Here is a 24228-nt window from a genome sequence, read left to right as displayed (position 1 = left end):
TGTTTTGCAAAAATGTCATTTTCAAAAGACAAAACTCCCACACAACACAAGACAACACTAACAGGTCAGAAATCATTCTTACAAAACAGGTGCATAATCAAAGCATGTGTGGTAATGACATTGCAGGGTAAATTGGACATCTTTCCTAGCATTATTTGTGGCACCAACCCAGGAATGCCAGCATTTGGGGAAGATGCCGAGGACTTGCAAAGAAGAGCTAGAATTGATTACTTGAAATGATTGTAATAGAGAGTGAATCCTGTGTGTAGAGAATTGCGAGAGGGTTATAGATTTCCTGTCCAGTCATGACAGCTTGTCAGCATTGGGACACTCTGGTTAAAAGGGACAGACAGTTAGTGAACCTGAGTAAACAGGGTTTTTTAACATCTCAGCAAGTGCTTACTGCAGGAAATAACACTGTCAACTGATCTCACATATACACTACCTGTATGATTACTGAAAGTCTAAGTAAAAGGAGAGTTCTTCAGTGAGACAGCTACATAACCAAATGTACCCACATGTTTTTTAAATAAATGGAAATACATGAGATGTGTATATCTATCATTATATAAGGACAAAATGGGTGCAGGAACAGTTATAATTCAAGGGCTCGGTGCCCTTGAAAATGGTTTCTTCCATCCTGCGCCATGTTGATTCCATAACAGTACTCTGCCAAATATAGTGAATGAAACCTACTAAAACAGATGTACACTGGCAGCCAAAAGTTTGGAATAATGTACAGATTTTGCTCTTATGGAAAGAAATTGGTACTTTAATTCACCAAAGTGGCATTCAACTGATCACAATGTATAGTCAGGACATTAATAACATGAAAAATATTGTATAAATTACAATTTGAAAAAAATTTCAGAACTTCTTAAACTACTTCAAAGAGTTCTCATCAAAAAATCCTCCATGTGCAGCAATGACAGCTTTGCAGATCCTTGGCATTCTAGCTGTCAGTTTGTCCAGAAACTCAGGTGACATTTCACCCCACGCTTCCTGTAGCACTTGCCATAGATGTGGCTGTCTTGTCGGGCACTTCTCACGCACCTTACAGTCTAGCTGATCCCACAAAAGCTCAATGGGGTTAAGATCCATAAATCTCTTTTCCAATTATTGGTTGTCCAATGTCTGTGTTTCTTTGCCCACTCTAACCTTTTCTTTTTGTTTTTCTGTTTCAAAAGTGGCTTTTTCTTTGCAATTCTTTCCCTAAGGCCTGCACATCTGAGTCTTCTCTTTACTGTTGTACATGAAACTGGTGTTGAGCGGGTAGAATTCAATGAAGCTGTCAGCTGAGGACATGTGAGATGTCTATTTCTCAAACTAGAGACTCTGATGTACTTATCCTCTTGTTTAGTTGTACATCTGGCCTTCCTTGTACATCTCTTTCCGTCCTTGTTAGAGCCAGTTGTCCTTTGTCTTTGAAGACTGTAGTGTACACCTTTGTATGAAATCTTCAGTTTTTTTGGCAATTTGAAGCATTGTATAGCCTTCATTCCTCAAAACAATTATTGACTGATGAGTTTCTAGAGAAAGCTGTTTCTTTTTTGCCATTTTTGACCTAATATTGACCTTAAGACATGCCAGTCTATTGCATACTATGGCAACTCAAAAACAAACACAAAGACAATGTTAAGCTTCATTTAATGAACCAAATAGCTTTCAGTTGTGTTTGATATAATGGCAAGTGATTTTCTAGTACCAAATTAGCAATTTAGCATGATTACTCAAGGATAATGTGTTGGAGTGATGGCTGTTGGAAATGGGGCCTGTCTAGATTTGATCAAAAATGACTTTTTTCAAATAGTGATGGTGCTGTTTTTTACATCAGTAATGTCCTGACTATAATTTGTGATCAGTTGAATGCTACTTTTGTGAATTAAAGTACCAATTTCCTTTCGAAACAGCAAAATCTGTACATTTATCTAAACCTTTGGCCACCAGTGTATGTCCTTTCTGTCATCATTGGAGAGTGCCTCCTTCAAAATATGTTTCTCTGACTGCAGTACATAGGCAAACATTTTAAATAGTACTAGGTTTGCATTTGCTGAAGAAAATTGTCTGCAAGGACAATTTACTATGCAAATATTGCAATGATGTCACCACCTTCCGTTAGATTTTGAAATCGATGGAGGTCAAGTGAGATTTTCAAACTTAGAGATAATGCACCCAAAAATGAAAATTCTCTCATCATTTACTCACCCTGATGCCATTCCAGATGTGTATGACTTTCTTTCTTCTGCTGAACACAAACAAAGATTTTTAGAAGAATATCTCAGCTTTGTAGGTCCTCACAATGCAAGTGAATGGGTAACAAAATTCTGAAGGTCCAAAAAGCACATAAAGGCAGCATAAAAGTAATCCATATCATCAGAAGCAATAGGTATGGATGAGAAAATATTTAAGTCATTTTTTACTATAAATTATCCTCCCTGCCCTGTAGGTGGTGATATGCACAAAGAATGCGAATCACTAGAAAACAAGAGAAGAAGATTGTGAAAGTGGAGATTGATAGAACTTAAAAAAGGACTTAAATATTGATCTGTTTCTCACCCACACTTATCATATCACTTCAGAAGGCTTGGATTTAATCATTGGAGTCTTATCAGGATTATGTTTATGGTGCCTTTTTGTGTTCAGCAGAAGAAAGAAAGTCATACACATATGGGATGGCATGAGGGTGAGTAAATGATGAGAGAATTTTCATTTTTGGGTGAACTATCCCTTTAAATCCTAAATTTCTTAAATGGATTAAAGTTTTAATTAAAAAAAAAAAAAAAAATATATATATATATATATATATATAATAAAAAAAGAACATTACAATTTTTTTTTTGCATATAATAAATTATAGTTTTCTAGAATTAGGGGTTTAAAACAAATCCCAACCAGCATGTTTGAGGAATATCAATATACTGTAGTGTTGCCTTGCAATCACTGTAATAAAAGGAAAATTACCACAATGTACAACAGCTTACACAGGTGAGTTTCTTATTTTTTTTTTTTTTTTTACCTAATTTGGAATGCCCAATTCCCAGTGTGCTTTTAAGTCCTCGTGGTCGCGTAGTGATTCGCCTCAATCCAGGTGGCGGAGGATGAATCCCAGTTGCCTCCACATCTGAGACCATCTACCCACGCATCGTATTACGTGGCTTGTTGAGCGTGTTGCCATGGAGACATAGCGCGTGTGGAGGCTTCACGCATCCGCGCTCAACTCACCACGCGCCCCACCGAGAACAAACCACACTGTAGCGACCACGAGGAGGTTACCCCGTGTGACTCTACCCTCCCTAGCAACCGGGGCAATTTGGTTGCTTAGGAGACCTGGCTGGAGTCACTCAGCACACCCTGGGATTCGAACTAGCGAACTAGCGAACTCCAGGGGTGGTAGCCAGCGTGTTTTTCCACTGAGCTACCCAGGCCCCTACACAAGTGAGTTTAATAATAAACCAATGTGGGCGGCATAGGTCAAATGTATACCTCTGGTACTCACAACACAAAACCTTGATGCAGAGAGCATGCAGGTTGTTTTCAGCCCGCAGGACCGTCCGCATCCCAATGACAAACAGGTTCCCAAAGCAGGTGATGAAAGCCATGACCCACACAGACACACGAAGGACTACATTAGCCAACAGATCCTCAAGAGACGAGAGCCCGTCTGAGTTTGGTTTACACTTTCGCACATGTGGGGCGTAAAAGCAGTACTGGAACTTCTTGAAATATCTGAGAGAAAATGTATAATATTTTTAAATTGATAATAAATATTAAAAAATTCTATGTTCTTGGGTTAAATCCAGCTATGTCAGATTTATGATTTAAAGGTGAAGTTTATATAATTTCTGTTGCACGGATCAAACAGAATTGTATCGGGATTCCGAAATGTATCAGAAAATAATGGACTGTTTCCAAAGTGGTCATGACAGAAGGTCATGTATTATTATAATTTTTTGTCTTGCTTTCTTGAAATAACTGTTGTTTTGCCGAGATCATGAGGAAAAGGCCATGATTTTGAGAAAACAAAAGTTAAAAATAAAAATCTTGGTGCTATGTGAAATGACACTTCACCTTTAAAACAAATATATAATGTGTATAGAAAAATTCTGAATAAAGGAAAAACAAATATAAATACCAATACCACACAAATATATGCATATATCTGTTCACATTATAGGATAAGTAGAATCAGATATCTACATGTAGGACAGGTTATCCATGGACCGGAACATGCGTGTCTGGATGTTTGGGATCTCCACTCCCTCCAGGCCACTGCAAAAATTTTAGAGTTTTAGAATTCATTCCCTTTTATCAAGGGCCTTTGGTTATTCCGCTGATAAACACTGTCTTGGTACAGTCTCTGTACACAAGTTCTGAACCTCAGTGGATACTGGAATTTCCAATTCTGGCACACTGGCACGGTTTTTTGTTTACTTTTTGTTTTCTTTTCAATCTGCTCTCATGCTTAAAACAAGCCACAAACACTAATTTGATTAATACGTGAGAATCATGCTTTGCCTGTTTCTAAGAGGGACATCTGAAAACAAACATTTTTGTGTGATCACTAAAGCATATCGGATTTATATAATTTTTGTTGAAAATGTTCCAAAGAGCACTCAAAGGTAAAGTTTGTAATTTCACTGTAAATTACTTACAGTGACTGGAGATGAATAAGTTGGTCAAATTGGCCTGGATGGATTTGGTCCAGTGGGTTCTGGGATAGATTCCTACAAATGAGAACACACACAGTAGGACATTTCAAGGTGTAGTACTATACAAAAGCAACAGCAGAGCTTTAAAAGATGAACACATATACAGTTGTGCTCAAAAGTTTGCACACCATGGAAGAAATTGTGAAATTTTGGCATTGATTTTGAAAATGTGACTGATCATGCAAAAAAACTGTCTTTTATTTAAGGATAGTGATCATATGAAGCCATTTATTATCACATAGTTTTTTGGCTCCTTTTTAAATCATATTGATAACAGAAATCACCCAAATGGCCCTGATAAAAAGTTTACATACCCTTGAATGTTTGGCCTTGTTACAAACACACAAGGTGACACACACAGTTTTAAATGGCAATCAAAGTTTAATTTCCAACACCTGTGGCTTTTTAAATTGCAATTAGTGTCTGAGTTTGTTAGCTCTCACGTGGATGCACTGAGCAGGCTAGATACTGAGCCATAGGGAGTAGAAAAGAACTGTCAAAAGACCTGCTTAACAAGGTAATGGAACTTTATAAAGATGGAAAAGGATATAAAAAGATATCCAAAGCCTTGACAATGCCAGTCAGTACTGTTCAATCACTTATTAAGAAGTGGAAAATTCGGGGATCTCTTGATACCAAGCCAAGGTCAGGTAGACCAAGAAAGATTTCAGACACAACTGCCAGAAGAATTGTTCGGGATAGAAAGAAAAACCCATAATATGGTGAATTTTGATACACCCAGTTACACATTTGCTCTTTGATGCAAAACATGGCAAAGAAGTCAAATTCCTCGGGCTCTGGAGATATTAAAAGACACTTACGTGTTCAGGATGAAAGCCCCGACAGACCTACAGACCGGGGACTCGATTTGGATGGCATGGCGGGAGAAGGAATCCAGCGTCAGTTGTCCAACATGTCGGTGATGTTGACGAAGATTCTTGCTGACTTGGAGGATCTCGCTGTAATACATCGATCGATTACGGCGATGGAAACAAAATTATTTAGAGTTAGTTACAAGAGTGACTGATGTTGAGAGACAAATCGATTGTCTGGAGTCTTCGGAGAGGGAATTAACCTCTAATCCGCCCGCGACCAAAGCTGATTTGGAACATCTCCTTGAAAAGCTTGAAGATCTTGAGAATAGAAGATGCAGGAATAACGTTCGAATTGTTGGAATTCCTGAGCATGAGGAGGGCAGAGATATGGTGAAATTCCTAGAGGAGCTTTTCCCGAGTCTGCTCGACATAACAGGCCACAAGCTGGAAATCGAGTGAGCTCACAGAGACCCAGCTCACAGATTTGCTGAGGGAGACAGGCCCCAACCGATTCTGGCCAGATTTCTGAGATCATCCGATAAAGATCTTGTGTTGCGCCAGGCGAGGAGCAAAGGGAAGCTTTCTTGGAATATAAGAAACTCTTACATCAGCGAAAGATTACATTTGCTCTGATGTTTCCAGCCAAACTGAGAATAGAAACGAAGGTCGGTCGCAAAGTATTTACATGTCCAAATCAGGCAATGTCTTTTATTGAATCAATGTCTGAGTAAACCACTGGATGTTTCTCATGTGAGTGGGTCGACTCGCTGTACTTACTCTTGAGGAAGATGGGCATCATTTTGGTTTCTTTTTTCTTTTTGTGTTGGCTCCGCCGTGTGGCTGGAGCTTGTTTTGTGAATAACACTTTTCCTTAAAGAAATTTTGCATTGAAGTTCCCGGCCAGTTTGAGAGTGGACACTACGGATGACCGCAAAATATCTACATGCTCACACAAAGGATGTCTTTTATAAAGTTGACGGATTGTGTAAGTCATGGTATATACTTTTATGCGGCCTCCGAGTGAATTGACTCGACCACCCGGGGAACCGGGATGGAAAGGAGGATGATTTTCCAGGGGTGGTGGCGGGAGGTGTGGCGCATAAGCTTCTGCTTTACGCGGATGATATTTTATCATTTGATATTACTAGATCTATGCCTTGCCTCCACAGAATTATTAATTCCTTTTCCAAGTTCTCAGGATACAAAGTCAATTGGGCTAAATCCGAAGCTTTGGCTCTGACAGCGTACTGCCCAGTAACGGCTTTTCAGCCGGGTGCCTTCCAGTGGCCCAAACAGGGCATTAAGTATTTGGGGATTTTATTCCCAGCAAATTTGTCTGATTTAGTTAGTGTTAATTTTGACCCTTTAATACAAAGGTTTTTGAGCGATGTGAGCAGGTGGGCTTCATTACATTTATCGATGATTGGGAAGGTTAATGTTATTAAAATGAATTGTATTCCAAAATGTAACTACCTGCTACAATCTCTCCCAGTAGATGTCCCCCTCTCTTATTTCAAGGAATTTGATAGCATAGCGAAGTCCTTCATTTGGAATGGTAAACATCCCAGATTGCATTTTAATAAGTTACATAGGCTGATAGACAAAGGAGGGCTAGGCCTACCCAAGATTTTGTTTTATTACTATGCGTTCAGTCTCAGATATTTGGATCATTGGTCACTTCCACCTGAGCGAGCCCCTCCCTGGTTTGTTATTGAACAGGCAGTTCTTGCCCCTATTTTGCCATTACAAAGCATCTCTATCAAACTAATCGGAAAAGTTACACCACGTTATTTCGCATGTACACTTGGTATGGACTAAAGTGTCCAGATTGTTTAAATTGGACACTTATTTAAATGTTGCCTCGAGCATATGGCAGAACCCAAGACTGTGTATTGGCAAGTCTCCTTTCTGCTGGCCAGAGTGGATTGTGAGGGGGGTTGCTACACTCGGTGACCTATATGAAAGTGGAGTGTTGAGATCGTTTGAAAACTTGGTCCAACATTTTGGGATCCCCAGACCTCAGTTTAATAGGTATTTACAACTGCGCCACCTGCTTTGTACTATTTTTGGGAGTAGCATACATCCCCCTAAGGAGGCAGATGCTTTGGGAGAGGTGATTGCGGCTTTTGGAAAAGGTCATGAGGCACCAGTGTACTACTCCCTGTTAATTCAGAGTATGGGGGATGGAGCCTTAACTTCTCTCAAGAGAGTATGGGAGAAAGATTTCAACTTGGCATTGGAGGAAGGAATGTGGGCTAAGATTCTTAAAAATGTTAAGTCTGCATCTAGTGATGCAAGGGTGCGTCTTATACAATTCAAAATTTTGCATAGATTTTATTGGACCCCCTCTAGACTGTATAGGCTTGGTCTTAAAGACACACCCACCTGCTGGAGATGCCAATCGGAGGATGGAGACATGGCCCGTGTTTTTTGGTGGTGTGTCGAGATCCAGAAATTCTGGTTGAAGGTTCAGAATTTTGTGTGCGACGTGGTGGGCACTCAGGTTTCGTTTTGCCCCAGACTTTGTGTTCTGGGCGATGGGGCGGTCATTGATGTGGGGGATGGCCTTATAGAGAACTGGGTTCTGACATGTGTGATGATTGCCAGGCAGGTTATTATGAGGGGTTGGAGGTCAGCTGGTGCGCCCCCATATCTGGAGTGGTGCACGGAGGTGGGGAGGGTGGCAGCTTATGAGGAGGTGTCATCGGGAAGACGGGGTGGCTTGGATAAGTTTATTCGGAAATGGGGCAGGTATTTGGAGTTTTTGGAGGGCTCTCAGGTGGGGTGTGGAGAGAGCAGTGTATTATAGTTAGTATGATTATTATGTGTGTGTGTGTATGTGTATATATATATATATATATATATTTATGCATATGTATTTATGTTTGTATATGTACGTATGTATATGTGTGTGTATATATATATATATATATATATATATATATATATATATTATATATATATATATATATGTATATATGTGTGTCGGTTAGATTTTTATTTCTAAAACTTTTCTTATGTTTGACCACAGGGTGGTTTTTTGGGGGGGGCGGGGTTGTGGGGTTTAAATGTTGATTTTATATATATATATATATATATATATATATATATGTTTACATTTCATAGCTAGTGTATGATTTAATAAAAAATGTTAATTACAAATAGACAGTATCTATACTGCCCATTCTGAACATACAGTAGGCTATTATTCCTAAAAACCAGAGGAAGAAAATACTATTATTCCTGATGATGTACTAACAATATGAGTAAAAGTGTATTATTGAAGGATGGGGCAATGGCAACTATTTTGGACCAAACAAAATGGAAAATTTCAGAAAATTGTCAAGAAAAACTAAATTTTGACTGGTGTTGGTGGAAGCAGCCTTGACTAACATTATAGGTGGACCTAATAAATTAAAAAAAAAAATATATATATATATACAATATATATCACCCCTTTAAAATATGTTTGTATATTAATTGAAGCTACATCTTCCAAATCTGTTCTAATAATAATAGTTGTTTAACTGACAGCAAATACTCACAGAATTTGCAAAGAAGGCAAATCCCAGAATATTCTGATTGGCAGCTCCTTTATCAAATTACTGGACAGGTCCCTGCAAAAAGTGATAAGGACATGTCAAATATTAAATTGTTCTTTTTCTCTTATCCTTGCATACACTCATCCACAGCAATGTTTCACTCACAGATCTCCCAGCATGCGCAGGCTTTGGAAGGTGTTCTCCGGCAAACTCTTGAGTAGATTCGCTCTCAGTGATCTAGAGAACAGCAGAAGACAGAAGATCATCAAGCCTCATCTAGATGACCCTTGATGAGGCTTTGTGATTTGAAACTTTGTCAATCAGCCCTGTGTAATTGTTTCTGTTGTCAAAACTGGCCATCATCAGCTACAGCTCGAAATAAAGATACTAGGCTCCACAGCACTCAACTTCCAGGGGTAAAGAGAACGAAAACAAGGAGGTACTTCAGGTAGATACAGTAGTCCCAAAGACACTTATAAGCTGCACTTAAAAATTTATGAATATCATTGCATTAGATTACAAAATATCAAATCAAATTGCATCTATTTTATATAAGTTATCACAAGCACACTTAACAAGCAAAACGTTTCATAAAAACAAATCTGTTACTGTAGGTTTGAAATAAAACTTTTATAAAAAAAATAAAAAATGAAACTGCTGTTATGTACATGTATGAAAAGTTTTTTGCTATACATTATCTAGTTGTCAAACTTTTAGTGGAAAATGTGCATAGTTAATGTGATGAACTAAACTCATCTACAACTCACTTCATACTGGACATCCACTAAAATCACATTGTTATTTGGAAAATTTGTAAGAAAGATCTAGCATTATTTGTTTGCAGATGCCACTTGATGTGATATATTGTTATGCAATGATATGCAGACATTTTTAAGAGTGACTTACGTCTACAAATAATTTTTGACGTCACTGACCGAGTCTAAAATTGTTGATTTTACATGCGGAGTTACACAGCATATGGTATGACTTAATAGGTAGATACGACAGACAGACAGACAGACAGATAGATACTGTAGATAGATAGATAGATAGATAGAAATGTTTATCTCTTTTTTTGGCCATTTGCGCCTCACTTCCCTACAGCTCTTCAAGAAAGCTGTATTTTGTTAATACTCACAGTACAGTAAGATGTTCACAAGTGAGTAAGGTGGACAAGCCCATTGTCATAATGTGGTTCTCCTCAATGTCCCTTTAAGGGAACATATCAGAAAGCATATCGATGTGGAACATTCATTATGCAAAAAAATACCTGACAGACAAAATTGCTCTAAGTGAATAAAATATAAATACAATATTGACATATTGATCTGTACATATTACATACACACAGTACATGATATTAAGAAGTAATGACAGCTGAAGGCCTGAAAGGATTTAGTTTCACACAGATAAACACATGGACACATCCTGTTGCTTTTGGCTGTCAATAATGGACGCCATGGCCAACGAGAGCATAATGGTGCATTTGCAACTAAGCACATACTGTTCTTGTACTACACAGAGACAATAACAAGAAGGATGAACCCAAGGTAGCATTTGCGCAGCATTTAAATCTGGCAGGGATTTTGTAGTGCACATCCTAAGAAAGTACTAAAAGTAATAAAAATATACATTATGTACGAGTCTTTGACTAAATAAACTCACCTTGCCTAACTTTTGCCCATGAAACCCATCAGTAATGCTTCGCAAAAAAAAACGTTAAGTTATGAGCATTGCTCAATATTCAATGAACACTACTCTGATGGTCAAAATGTAAATACATAAAGAACTTGCACAATATAATATGAAAAACAATAACTGACATAAAATAATATTCATATGAAAGAATGGAGATAGTGGTGGATATTGGTTAGTCATTTTGAGATGTCTGTTTCCCACACAATACATGCTACTCATTTATTTAATATTGTTCACTGCAAGGTCAGTCCCCTTCGTAACACATGCACAGCTCATGCTTCTCCCTCTCAGTTTTGCAGCTTTTTTAGTTTGCACTCTCACGCTCAAACACTTTGTTGTTTTTAGCACTACTAGTGCCAAAATGAATTTCAGTTCAAGAGATATTTCATATACACCACTACTGTTGACTATCTAGCAATATATAATTAGTTTGTCATTATGTGACCCACATTTGGTCATAACATGATGTGACGACTGGTACAACTGCACTACAGGCAGCTCACTTGTCTAATCAGGCACAAACACAGCAAGAAATAAAAAAAATCTTATGAGACAATAAAGTTTTGATTAATGACCCTTTTTTCATTAGTGAATGATGAACAATGTTCTAAAGTATGTGAGACCTGTGAGTGAGTGGTTCATCAACAAACCATAAAACATTATGTTAGTCATTCATTTGTTAGTCTTACACTTAAAATAGTGAAAAGAATTTCACTTAAAATCCCTTTAAAAAGTATATTTCATATTTTATTTTACAGTATAGTGCATCAAAAGTTTTAAGAAGTAGATCCTAGGGGTCTGAGTAGTTCAGCGAGTATTGACGCTGACTACAAGCCCTGGAGTCGCAAGTTCAAATCCAGGGTGTGCTGAGTGACTCCAGCCAGGTCTCCTAAGCAACCAAACTGGCCCGGTTGCTAGGGAAGATAGAGTCACATGGGGTAACCTCCTCGTGGTCGCTATAATGTGTGGTTTTTGCTCTTTGTGGGGCGTGTGGTGAGTTGTGCGTGGATGCCGCGGAGAATAGCATGGGCCTCCACACACGCCACGTCTCCGCGGTAATGCGCTCAATAAGCCACATGATAAGATGCGCTGACTGACGGTCTCAGACGCGGAGGCAACTGAGATTTGTCCTCCGACACCCGGATTGAGGTGAGTCACTACGCCACCATGAGGACTTAGAGCGCATTGGGAATTGGGCATTCCAAATTGGGGAGAAAAAAAAAAGATGTAGATCCTGAAAATAATTTATATAAACTGGAAGTAAATATGTTTTTCAATGACATATTCTTAATTTTAGATTTTTACCTGGTCCCCCTAATTCAAAATGTTTGCTTACATCTTTGATGTATGTTATTCATGGAAATGCAGTGTCTTGTTACAAAGACATGATTGTATTTAACTTGTGTTTAAGTAGGCAAAAAAAAAATTCTTTGTCAATCTCTGTTAAACTCAAAAGGATCATGCAAATACTAAGTTGTGATAGTTACACTGAGTAAAAGAAAAGTGGATACTTACAGCCAGCTGAGTAAGGGCATATGGGCACAGAGTCTGGCAGAGGGGAGTTGCTCCAGAGAGGTATTCACCATTGACCTACAGTAAACAAACCATTTGGCGTGGTGAGTCACAGTTTAAGAAACATTATAACCTCAGCACACACCTTGTCCAGATATTAAAATGAAATGCTTTGAATAATTAAAAAAGCAAAGTATACATTTTTGAAGCCACATTTTTTGTGACTGAACAGACATAGGGATGTAAATATAAATTGTAATAATTCTGAAGAACAGCACATTTGCATACAAATAATGGCATTTATAAAAAAAATTTAAAAATATTTTTTTTAAAAAAAGCAGGAAATGAAGTGCATCATTTCATAATGGAAAATGTATAAATAGAGACACTTACAGGAAAAAGAGGGAACTCAGGCCAGTAAATGTGTTTGCTGTAATTGTTGCAATAGGATTGCCATCCAAAATTCTAAATAAGATCAAACAAGAACAATTCAAAACCTGCAAAAAATGGCAACGACAACCCACCCTGCCAAACTAATGGACTAATGATTTTTGCTGCCTTTCCATAATTCACTTTGACAACATATAGTTTATATGATGCTGTCATGCTATACTATTTTAACTCTTATATTGTGTTCGGGTCAAAACTGACCGATTAACTTTTTTTTCCCCCTATAAACTGTAGTTTATTAAATCATTTTCATAAAATTTTATTGGATTTATTTAACTCTGTTACACCTGTGGTGTTCCCGGTCTAAAGTAACCGGCCATTGGAAATGAATGGATTAGACTAAAAAATACAGAAATATTAAGTGTTGAGGAGCATCCAAATCCTTTAGATGAGCAGATATGTGGATGTGTGTTTGCACACACAAACTCCTCAGATATGTGCACAAACACACACACACGCATGTTGGTGCGGCTATCCTTATGAGGACTCTCCATAGACATAATAATTTTTATACTGTATGAACTATAGATTCTATCCCCAAACCCTATCCCTAAACCTAACCCTCACAATTATTATTATTATAAATTTGATTTTTTTTGCATTTTTAAATAATAAAAAAAACCAAACATTGTTTAGTATTTTTTTAAGCGATTTGAATTATGGGGACACTAGAAATGTCCTCATAAACCACATTTATAGCATAATACCCTTGTAATTACCAGTTTGTAACCTAAAAAAACTTCCTTGTAAACCACCCAAACCTGCCCAACACACACACACACACACACACACACACACACAGCCCTTTTGTACATCGCCTTTCCATGTACACTCTTTGAGGAATATTTCAAGATCTACTTACATTATGTTGTGTTTGGGCTCGTTTGAATCAGGATAGTCTGCTGCAAGTTAAGATTTGTCATTGTCTATGTTGTTATGTATGTTTCAGGAAGTAATAAGGAAAAACATGACAAAAAGACACTATTTATTATATTTATGTGTGTCAGTGGGAATTTCATACACTAAAACTCACTACAGTTTGGCCTCTGGGTGAAACAAATTTGTTCATTGCATTTTACTAATTGAGACCTTTCCAACGATATATATATAACACATAGCTATCTCATCTTTTTTATGTTTTTACCAACTCTGAATATAAAATTAGCAAATTATGAAAACAAAACAGTTCTAATATGTCAGAAAATTAAAAATCATTATGTAAGAATTGGTAGGATCAGCTACATGCATTGTAAAATCCAGATTCTAAGCTTTAAAAGAACACCTATTGTGTTCAGATCAAGTAAGTGGTTATTAAATTATTACAGAAATTTGTATTTATTTATTTTTTTCGCAGGGAGTGCCCCCCACTAGCTCGTTATGAACTCAGTTCAATGAATCCTACTATAAATAAAAAATCTATTTTTTTAAAATATGTTCCAAAAAGAAGTACAAAACTTGTCATAATTACTAAAAAAGAAGTTGGCAAAAAGATCTAATGCAACATCTTGGGATAATATATGCAATATGAGAGATTTATTAACAATCTGAGTGGGCCGGTCATTTTTTACTGGGAACACAAAAGGTGTTAGCACAAACTAACACAACACAAGTGTTAAATGCACCTTGAAACTATTTTTAATGTACCAACGCATTACAAATAGATTAAATATTTTAAAACAGATTTTTCTTGTTCAAAAGCAAGATTAAATATGAATGTTGTGTTTAATCTACAAATTCAAAATAAAATGATTTGTGTCTTGGTAACCTGTTTATCCTAACTTAGTTAAAACTGGACCAACTACCACTATTTTAGAAATGCAGTAACATTATTTTACAGATTTTATGCAACAATTTGAATAATTTGCCTTTAGTTGGTGGCAGTTTTAAGTGCTTTATCCATATGAATGGCATTTGAGTGGTTGACGCATAACATGTCCATGGACTTATATTTTAACAATTTGTATGAATAAGGCTAACTATAAATTTTTCGATGCTGTGACTGATCACTGTTTCTTTTATAAGTTTTTTCACCATATATAATCACCTTTTTGCCTTCATTATAGTTCATAAAAAATGGTTCAGCAGTGTGACAAATGAATATTTAAAAGTACAAATATGCCATATAATCTAGTATAAAGTACGCAGTGTATGACTAATTTTAAGTCATAAAAGCTGCATGCATAATAACTATAAAATAATAAGCAAAATAGCTTTAGATGGAGGCTTGCATGTCATATCACAGGACATGCCTACTTTCTAAAAGCATGTTATGTCAACTACCCATTTACAGCTTGTTGTTGTTGTGTTGTTAGTTGTACTCACAACCACTTGAGTTTATGAAGGTCACTGAACACTCCAGGAGGAAGCAGTGAAATGCAGTTTTGGCTCAAAGATCTGCAACACAAGATACAGCAATTATTGTCTTTATCTTTCCCTATCTCCACTCCCCTCCCTGTGCTTCCTTCCTGTACAATTAAAACAACTGAATAAAATAAGGGTGGGAACACTGTCTGAACTATAAACCCACAGCAGTATTTTCTAAAGTTGAGGTGTCACTCTATCATTGAGCCCTGCATGTTTGTTTGTAACAAAGACAAAACAATTTCCTTGTATTAAAGGAATGTTCTGGGTTAAATAAAACTGAAGCTTTATCGAAAGCATTGCATCATAAAGATTAAAAAACTAAACAAAAAACATTAGGCAATCTACAACAGTGTTGGGAAGGCTACTTTGAAACTGTAGCTTCCTAATCTACAAGCCACTAATAACTTAAAGCAGTTTAACCACTGTTAAGCTGCTCTTTAAAGGATAGTTCACCCAAAAATGAAAATTCTCTCATCATTCACTCACCTTCATGCCATCCCAGATGTGTATGACTTTCTTTCTTCCGCAGAACACAAATGAAGATTTTTAGAAGAATATTTCAGCTCTGTAGGTCCTTTCAATGCAAGTGAATGGTGACCAAAAATCTGAAGGTTAAAAAAGCAGATGAAAGCAGCATAAAAGTAATCCATAAGACTCCAGTGGTTAAATCTACATCTTCTAAAGCAATATGACAGGTGTGGGTAAGAAACAGATTAATATTAAGTATTATATTATATATATAGTGTAATATATACGTATTTTTTAACTATAAATCTCCACTTTCACTTTCAGAAGTAAAAGTGAAACTAAACAGGTGCCAACATGACTTTCAGATGTGAGAGTGAAAGTGAAATTGCAGATTGATAGTAAAAAAGGACTTAAATATTGATCTGGTTCTCACCCACACTTATATCGCTTTAGAAGATATGGATTTAACCACTGGAGTCATATGGATTACTTTTATGCTGCTTTTATCTGCTTTTTGGACCTTCAGATTTCTGGCCACCATCCACTTGCATTCAAAGGATCAACAGAGCTGAAATATTGTTCTTAAAAAGAAAGAAAGTCATACACAGCTGGAAGGGCATGAAGGTGAGTAAATGATGCAAGAATTTTCATCTTTGGTTGAACTATCCCTTTAAGCTGCTCTTTAAAACAGTACTTTTATATATATATATATATATATATATATATATATATATATATATATATATATATATATATATATATATATATATATATATAACAATTAGATTATATTTATATTAGGGTGACATTTAACAATTAAGGTGACAACATTAAATTGAACATATACATTTATACTGAATATAAACTAATAAAACTACAATTATGACAATTATGACTATTTGAGTCCAAATATAGTGATAAACAGCAATTAAACAAATCTTTAGCTTAAAAAATGAAGGCAACATCTCTTTACACGTTGGAAAATAGCTTTAATGGAAAAGCTACATTTTTGTGAAAATAACTGAGCTACTGTCATGCTACTAAAAATTTAAGTAGGTTAGTAGCATCACTACTTTTAGTTACTCCCCAGCACTTGGTACAACTGTTGTTAGTCTGTATCTTGCCAAATAAACGCACTTACAGTTTTTGTAGCTTGTATAGTCCATTAAAAGCCTGAATGGAAACTGTTCCAATGCAATTTTCCTGGAGAAATCTAAGGGAAGAAAAAAACAAAAAAAAAAACAATCAGCAATTTAAGCAAAAGATGGTTGTTTAACAGGTGTACAAAACTATGTAGCTCAGAGAAATCTAACCTGTTGAAAAGGGGAATTTTACCATTTTGAAACAACAGGGGTAGCTCCAAAAGAGTAAGTGAATTTAGAATATTATTTTGTCTATGAATCACTTAGGCATGCCATCTTTGGAGTGTCTAAAGAACTGTACCCAAACACACATAACAACATGTACTTAAAGAATGAATATATATTTGAATATTAAAGAACAGATTTAGCCCCTTAATCAGCAAAAATGAGCCTATGTGTCTGTTCATCGTCAGCCAAGCTGACAAAAACTTTTCTTCTTTATAGCTACTACTTCAATATCTAAAATAACACCCATTAAACAGTGATAATGTTCTTAGACTACACAATTAATCTAGTGCTTGTTATCCAATGCAGATCTGTCTTTTGAAAGGCTCGTTAATCAATAGACAGCAACAAAAATAATCCAAGGTTTAATAGTGTGCTATAAAGAAACCTGCCAATATTGAGATTAACAAGCAGCAACAAGCTCTAATGAAGGTGACCATTGCCTCATCATAAAAGCTTCACTGGATTCAGCAGAAACGTTAATCAATAGTTCCGTCTTGGTTGTATCAGCTCCAGGAACCAATTATGTTTTGTGTCACATAAACAGGGCACGCTGACCATTAAATCAAGCCTCAGTGTTGATCTGTTGGCTTGGTGGCTGTGTATAACATCTTCCAAAGATCAATGCAATAAAAGTTGCAGCATCTACCTTGGGGAGGTCTTAGGACATCAATTAGTATGCATGCATGAGACAATAACGCTACTAAGATACAACAAACTGAAAGTAGCAGATAATGAGGGTACGGACACTGATAAATCGATGTTTTAAATTTACATGATTTAATTCATTTTGGGCTTGCAATCTTTCACACTCAAATTTAAAAGCTCACCATTTACACATACTGTACATAACTGCCAACAATTGGTTTTATTTTTTCAGACTTTTTCACAACATAGTGCACCCTTTTGGACCTGCTGGCAGGTCAGCAGAGTTGAAGAGTTTCATGTACATCAGTTCCACGTGAATTAATTAAGTACAGTACATAAACATATTATTTCCTCTTGGTTTAGTTAAGTCTTTGCCAGAAAACATAATTTGTTCATTTAATTCCAACATAATGGAATAAAGTTATTTTTAAATGACCCAATTAAGTACCCTAAAAGTGATTTTATATGCATTCCTAACATGACTGATTTCTTCAGTTTTCAATAATATGTTTGTTTCACATTACGTTTTATGTTATTATGTTAGGCTAGTTCACTACCATTTCCATAAAAAAAAATTAAGGTGACTGAATGCAATGAAATCAAGTTTTAACAAAATGTTGCATTTGCTAATTTTAACTAAGTAAATGTAACAATCATCAAAAACATTTTTTTGCGCAGTTGTTGAACATACTTTATTCACCCTACATAATGTAATCTAGCAGAGTACACCTTTTAAAGAATTTTATTAACTGAAAGCAAAGATAACAATTTCAGAAGAGAAACACAATTATGTTGTGTAGATCACAAATAATATGATTTAGTAAATTGGACCTGCGTTTTCCAGTATTTTCAGTGAGTGATATATACATGTGCGCAAGCATGCATCTCAGAAATTCTTTGTACTTACAGTCTCTGTAGTTGCATGTTTTTGATGAAAGCCTCATCAGGTAATATGCGAATCTCATTGCTCTTCAAGGACCTGCAACAGCAACAAAAAGACAGTTACACATTTAATGATGCATTTGTGCACTGAGATTAATATTTAAATCTTGTAATATTACAGGTTTCATGAAGGACACTTATAATGGGGAATCAAATTTCCCTTGATATTTTGAGATAAAAGAGTTCACTGTACTATGAAAGCATTTTGTAACTTTCAGAACCTAATTTAAGTTGTCCAAAATGTAATTGTTTAAAATTTCTAATGTCAGAAACCTGAAATATTAACATATGACCACCCACATTTAGACACGTGGAAAACGGTCAAAAAAAGTTATGACTGTTTTGACACACGCTTTTCAGTAACATTATTAAAACAAGATAAATTTACTTGAGAAGCAAAATGGCATAAGGTATTTTTATTTTGTCTAGTTTCAAGAAATTTTTTAATAATTTTAGTAAAATTTGGTAACATTTGTGTGTATAACAAGTAAACACTACTTGCTAATGGGAATGGGAAATTATTTAAAGGGAAAACAAGTTTATTTTTGCAAGTTTATTTTTCCCCATTGGAAAATCGTTTTTGTTTGTTATCCATCCATTTTCTTTACCACTTAGTCCATTAGGGTCGCGGTGGCAATAGGGAGAGCAGAGAGGCCCAGACATCCCTGTCCCTTGCAACTTCCACCAGTTCAACCCGGGGGATCCCCAGCCGCTCCCAGACCAACTGGGAGACATAATCTCTCCAGCGGGTCCTGGGCCGACCTCTGGGTCTCTTCCTAGTTGGCCATGCCTGGAACACCTTCAACGAGAGGTGCCCAGGGAGCATCCTTACCAGATGCCCGAACCACCTCCACTGGCTCCTCTCAATGCGGAAGAGTAGCGGCTCTACTCTGAGTTCCTCCCGGATGGCCAAACTCCTCACCCTGTCACGGAGAGTGAGTTCCGCCACTCTACGGAGAAAACAAATTTCAGCCACTTGTCTCTGTGATCTTATTCTTTCTGTCATTACCCAGAGTTCATGACCATAGTTGAGGGTAGGGATGTAGACGATAGGTAAACAGAGAGCTTGGTCTTATGGCTCAGCTCCTCCTTCACCACAACAGTCTGATACAGCGACCACATTACTGCTGCCACTGTTCCCAGTCTGCAGCTGATATCACGCTCCCTTCTCCCCTCATTCATGAATAAGACCCCAAAATACTTACATAAACTCCTCCACCTGGGGTAAATATTCTCCCCTTACCTGAAGGGGGCATGCCATCCTTTTCCATGAGAGAACCATGGACTCAGACTCGGAGGTGCTGATCCTCATACCAATTGCTTCACACTCGGCTGCAAACAATTCCAACACATGCTGGAGGCATCCATGTGACGGTGCCAAAAAGACAACATCATCCACAAAAAGCAGAGACATTACCTTCCGGCCCCCATATAGAATACCCTCCTGCCCTCGGCCGCGCCTCGATATCCTGTCCATGAAAATCACAAACAGGAGTGGAGAGAACTACCCTGGTATTTGGCACACACTCTCCGGTCCCCTTTCTTAAATATAGGGACCACCACCCTGGTTTGCCAATCCAAAGGCACATGTCCCCGAGGTCCATGCAACATTGCAGAGGTGTGTCAGCCATGACAGCCCCACAACATCCAGGGCCTTAAGCAGTTCCTGGCGAATCTCATCCACCCCCGGAGCTTTGCCACTGAAAAGCTTCCCAACTACCTCCATGACTTCCACAAGCGAAATGGACTCTGATACCCCGGAAGCCTCTGGCCCTGCCTCCTGTAAGGGAGGCATATCTCTAGGGTTTAGGAGTTCCTTGAAGTGTTCCTTCAACCTCCCGACAATGTCCTCATTTGAGGTCAGAGTTTCTCCACCTTTGCTGAACACAGCTTGAGCGAGGCTCCTCCGACCCCTCCTGGGCTGCCAGATGCTTCTCCAGAACCTCTTTAAGGCCAACAGAAAGTCTTTTTCCATGGCCTCACCAAACTCCTCCCATGCTCCGGACTTTGCTTCTGCAATCACAGCCACTGCCACCTTTTTTGCCTGCCAGTATCTATCTGCTGAGTCAGGAGTCCCCTGAGCCAACCAGGCCCTAAAGGCCTCCTTTTTCAGCTTGATGGCTTCCCTTACCACCAGTGTCCCCAGCGGGTTCTGGGTTGCCGCCGTGACTGTTTGTTATTGCTTTAAGCATAAATCCCTCCAAATTTTGTAATATTTCTCTGATTTCTTAAGACTTAAAATCTTATGTTATTCTGCTTCTCAAGTAATTTTTTCTTGTTTTGAGGATGTTTTTATATTTTTCCCTGAAAACAATACAAAAATACTGCCTATAAAAGATTTGTTGCAATACATTATAAGTGGACCTCACAGAGAAAATTCAATAATTATAATATATGATATGACCCATTGAAAATTCTCACATTCAAATCTGATAACAGATGAGATTAGATAGACTGTGTGAGAGTGTGGGCTTTATATATACAGTTGAAGTCAGAGGTTTACATACACCTTAGCCAAATACATTTAAACTCTACATAATTGTTTTTCACAATTCCTGACATTTAGTCATAGAAAACATACCCTGTCTAAGGTCAGTTAGTATCACTACTTTATTTTAAGAATGTTAAATGTCAGAATAATAGTAGAGAGAATTATTTATTTCAGCTTTTATTTCTTTCATCACATTCCCAGTGGGTCAGAAGTTTAAATACACTTTGTTAGTATTTGGTAGCATTGCCTTTAAAAAATTTTAACTTGGGTCAAATGTTTTGGGTAGCTTTCCACAAGCTTCTCATAATAAGTTGCTGGAATTCTGGCCCATTCCTCCAGACAGAACTGGTGTAACTGAGTCAGGTTTGTAGGCCTCCTTGCTCTCACATGCTTTTTCAGTTCTGCCCACATATTTTCTTTCGGATTGAGGTCAGGGCTTTGTGATGGCCACTCCAATACCTTGACTTTGTTGTCCTTAAGCCATTTTGCCACAACTTTGGAGGTATGCTTGTGGTCATTGTCCATTTGGAAGACCCATTTGCGACCGAGCTTCCTGGCTGAAGTCTTGAGATGTTGCTTCAATATATCCACATAATTTTCCTTCCTCATGATGGCTTCTATTTTGTGAAGTGCACCAGTCCATCTTGCATCAAAGCACCCCCACAACATGATGCTGCCACCCCCTTGCGTCACGGTTGGGATGGTGTTCTCTGGGGCTTGCAAGCCTCACCCTTTTTCCTCCAAACATAACGATGGTCATTATGGCCAAACAGTTCCATTTTTGTTTCATCAGACCAAAGGACATTTCTACAAAAATTAAGATCTTTGACCCATGTGCACTTGCAAACTGCAGTCTGGCTTTTTATGGCAGTTTTAGAGCAGTGGCTTCTGTCTTGCTGAGCAGCCTTTCAGGTTATGTCATTAGGACTCGTTTTACTGTGGATATAGATACTTGTCTACCTGTTTCCTCCAGCATCTTCACAAGGTCCTTTGCTGTTGTTCTGGGATTGATTTGCACTTTTCGCACCAAACTATGTTCATCTCTAGGAGGCAGAATGTGTTTCCTTCCTGAGCGGTATGATGGCTGTGTAGTCCCATGGTGTTTATACTTGCATACTATTGTTTGTACAGATGAACATGGTACCTTCAGGCATTTGGAAATTGCTCCAAGGATGAACCAGAATTGTGGAGGTCCACAATTTTTTTTTCTGAGGTCTTGGCAGATTTCTTTTGATTTTACCATGATGTCAAGCAAAGAGGCACTGAGTTTGAAGGTAGGCCTTAAAATACATCCACAGGTACATCACCAATTGACTCCAATTAGCCAATTATCCTATCAGAAGCTAGTTGGCCAATTGCCTAAAGGCTTGACATCATTTTCTGGAATTTCTCAAGCTGCTAAAGGCACAGTTAACTTAGTGTATGTAAACTTCTGACCAATGGAATTGTGATATGGTCAATTAAAAGTGAAACAATCTGTCTGTAAACAATTGTTGGAAAAATTACTCATGTCATGCACAAAGTAGATGTCCTAAATGACTTGCCAAAACTATAGTTTGCTAATATGAAATTTGTGGAGTGGTTAAAAAACGAGTTTTAATGACTTCAACCAAAGTGTATGTAAACTTCTGACTTCAACTGTATACAGTATATACAGTATATACGTACTGTATATATCATTATAAAAACATTTAATTCTTAAAATATTTTAAGACATTCTATTACTTCCTTTTTGTTAGTAACCCATGACCTCAATCATTAAATTACCAAGAACTATAAGCAGGGTTGGGAGGGTAACTTTTAAAATGTATTCCACTACAGATTACAGAATACATGCTCTAAAATGTAATTTGTAACATTCAGTTAGATTACTCAAGATCAGTAACATAATCTAAATACTTTGGATTACTTCTTCAGGACTGGAAGATTTTTTCACTTGTTTTTACTATAAAAAATCTGCCAATACAGTAAGATGAAACATGTTAAAACTACATTCTCTGAAAAAAGCCTTAATATCTTATGGAGTGTTGCTTCTAAAACAAGATAAAGCAAACTGATCTTGTCTTAAGGATTTTTGATATTTTTTACAGAAAAAACAACACAAAAATTATCATCAAGAATAAGACTTTTGCCCTAATATCAAAGGTTTTACTTGAGAAAAAAAATATGATCTAACATGGATTATCTTGGTGAAAAAATATGATCGTGCCTGGTAACAACTGCATGTAAAATGGCTCGAAATAGCATTTTAGCTTAATATAAAGCTAAATGTTCTTATGACAATTTACACAAGGTTTATTTCTATTTCTGCTGCTCCAAACTTACTTCAAACTTACATCTCTGTCTGCTCGTATAAATATAACATATCTTAAGAATGTGTTTCACCGCTTATCAAACGCTCTTTGGATCATAACATTTTTATGGGTAAATGTTTTCCAACTGAATGGACTAAATATTAAATGGAAAAAATAAAAAAGTAGTCATCTCTTCAGTAATCAAAATATTTTTTGAATTGAACTGTATTCTGATTACAATTTACATTTAAATTGTAACTGTAGAGGAATACAGTTATAATATTTTGTATTTTAAATACATAATCTGGTATTTAATGCATTCTGTTACTCCTGACTATAAGTCATAATCAATTACAGTTCTCATCCACATGTTGATACACGTCTACAAAGTAACACAAATTTGCAATGAAAGCTGCGTACAGGGAGGTAACACTGGCTGACACCTGCGGAATGGAATTCAAGCTGACACGCACGCAGTGGACCTCCGTGTTAATGCACTGGCAGCGATCTGGGTACTGCTCCAAATCTACAAGGCAGCACAGGAAAGAGAGACACACACATGCACATGCACGCACACACAGACATACAATTTTTTTTCTTTTTCTTTTTTCTTTTTTTTTGCTCAAGGGACCAGATTTTGCATTGGACATCAACTGGCAACCCAACACAGTACAAAATGTAAGTTACCCATATTTATTGTAGTAGGGGTCATATTTTATTTTACTTTGCATAGGTTTAGATAGGTTTTTGAGGATGAGGGCATGTCACACAACTTGTTTGTGTTAGTATCTGCAGAATTTGACTAGCTTATCAAAAGACTGATGAATTTGCAGCAAAATGGATTTGACGTCAACAACAAAATATATGGGAACCGTTTCCTCCATTTTAAAAACTGAAGAGCCTATTTATTTTGATTGTCTAATTATGA

At 37.0% G+C, this 24228-nt stretch overlaps 1 protein-coding gene across 3 annotated transcripts in view; it reads right to left on the bottom strand.

Annotated features, from left to right (window-relative positions):
* LOC127422035 (relaxin receptor 2-like) overlaps positions 1–24228 on the bottom strand; it is a 35160-nt gene that overhangs the window by 6471 nt on the left and 4461 nt on the right. For 2 of the 3 annotated variants that reach the window (XM_051665363.1, XM_051665365.1), the window contains exons 4-15: positions 23721–23826; positions 18481–18552; positions 16700–16771; positions 15049–15120; positions 12670–12741; positions 12280–12354; positions 10205–10276; positions 9232–9303; positions 9070–9141; positions 4653–4724; positions 4198–4269; positions 3497–3726 (exon numbers count right to left, since the gene is read on the bottom strand). In XM_051665363.1, coding sequence (XP_051521323.1) covers positions 3497–3726; positions 4198–4269; positions 4653–4724; positions 9070–9141; positions 9232–9303; positions 10205–10276; positions 12280–12354; positions 12670–12741; positions 15049–15120; positions 16700–16771; positions 18481–18552; positions 23721–23826 — 1059 coding nt within the window. The remainder of the gene's footprint in view (positions 1–3496; positions 3727–4197; positions 4270–4652; positions 4725–9069; positions 9142–9231; positions 9304–10204; positions 10277–12279; positions 12355–12669; positions 12742–15048; positions 15121–16699; positions 16772–18480; positions 18553–23720; positions 23827–24228) is intronic. The other variant, XM_051665364.1, reaches the window with a different exon arrangement.

Source organism: Myxocyprinus asiaticus, chromosome 31 (assembly GCF_019703515.2).
Source record: "Myxocyprinus asiaticus isolate MX2 ecotype Aquarium Trade chromosome 31, UBuf_Myxa_2, whole genome shotgun sequence".
NCBI lineage: Eukaryota > Metazoa > Chordata > Actinopteri > Cypriniformes > Catostomidae > Myxocyprinus > Myxocyprinus asiaticus.
The sequence above is the reverse complement of the archived record's forward strand: the minus strand, read 5'-3'. Positions and strand labels throughout refer to the sequence as shown.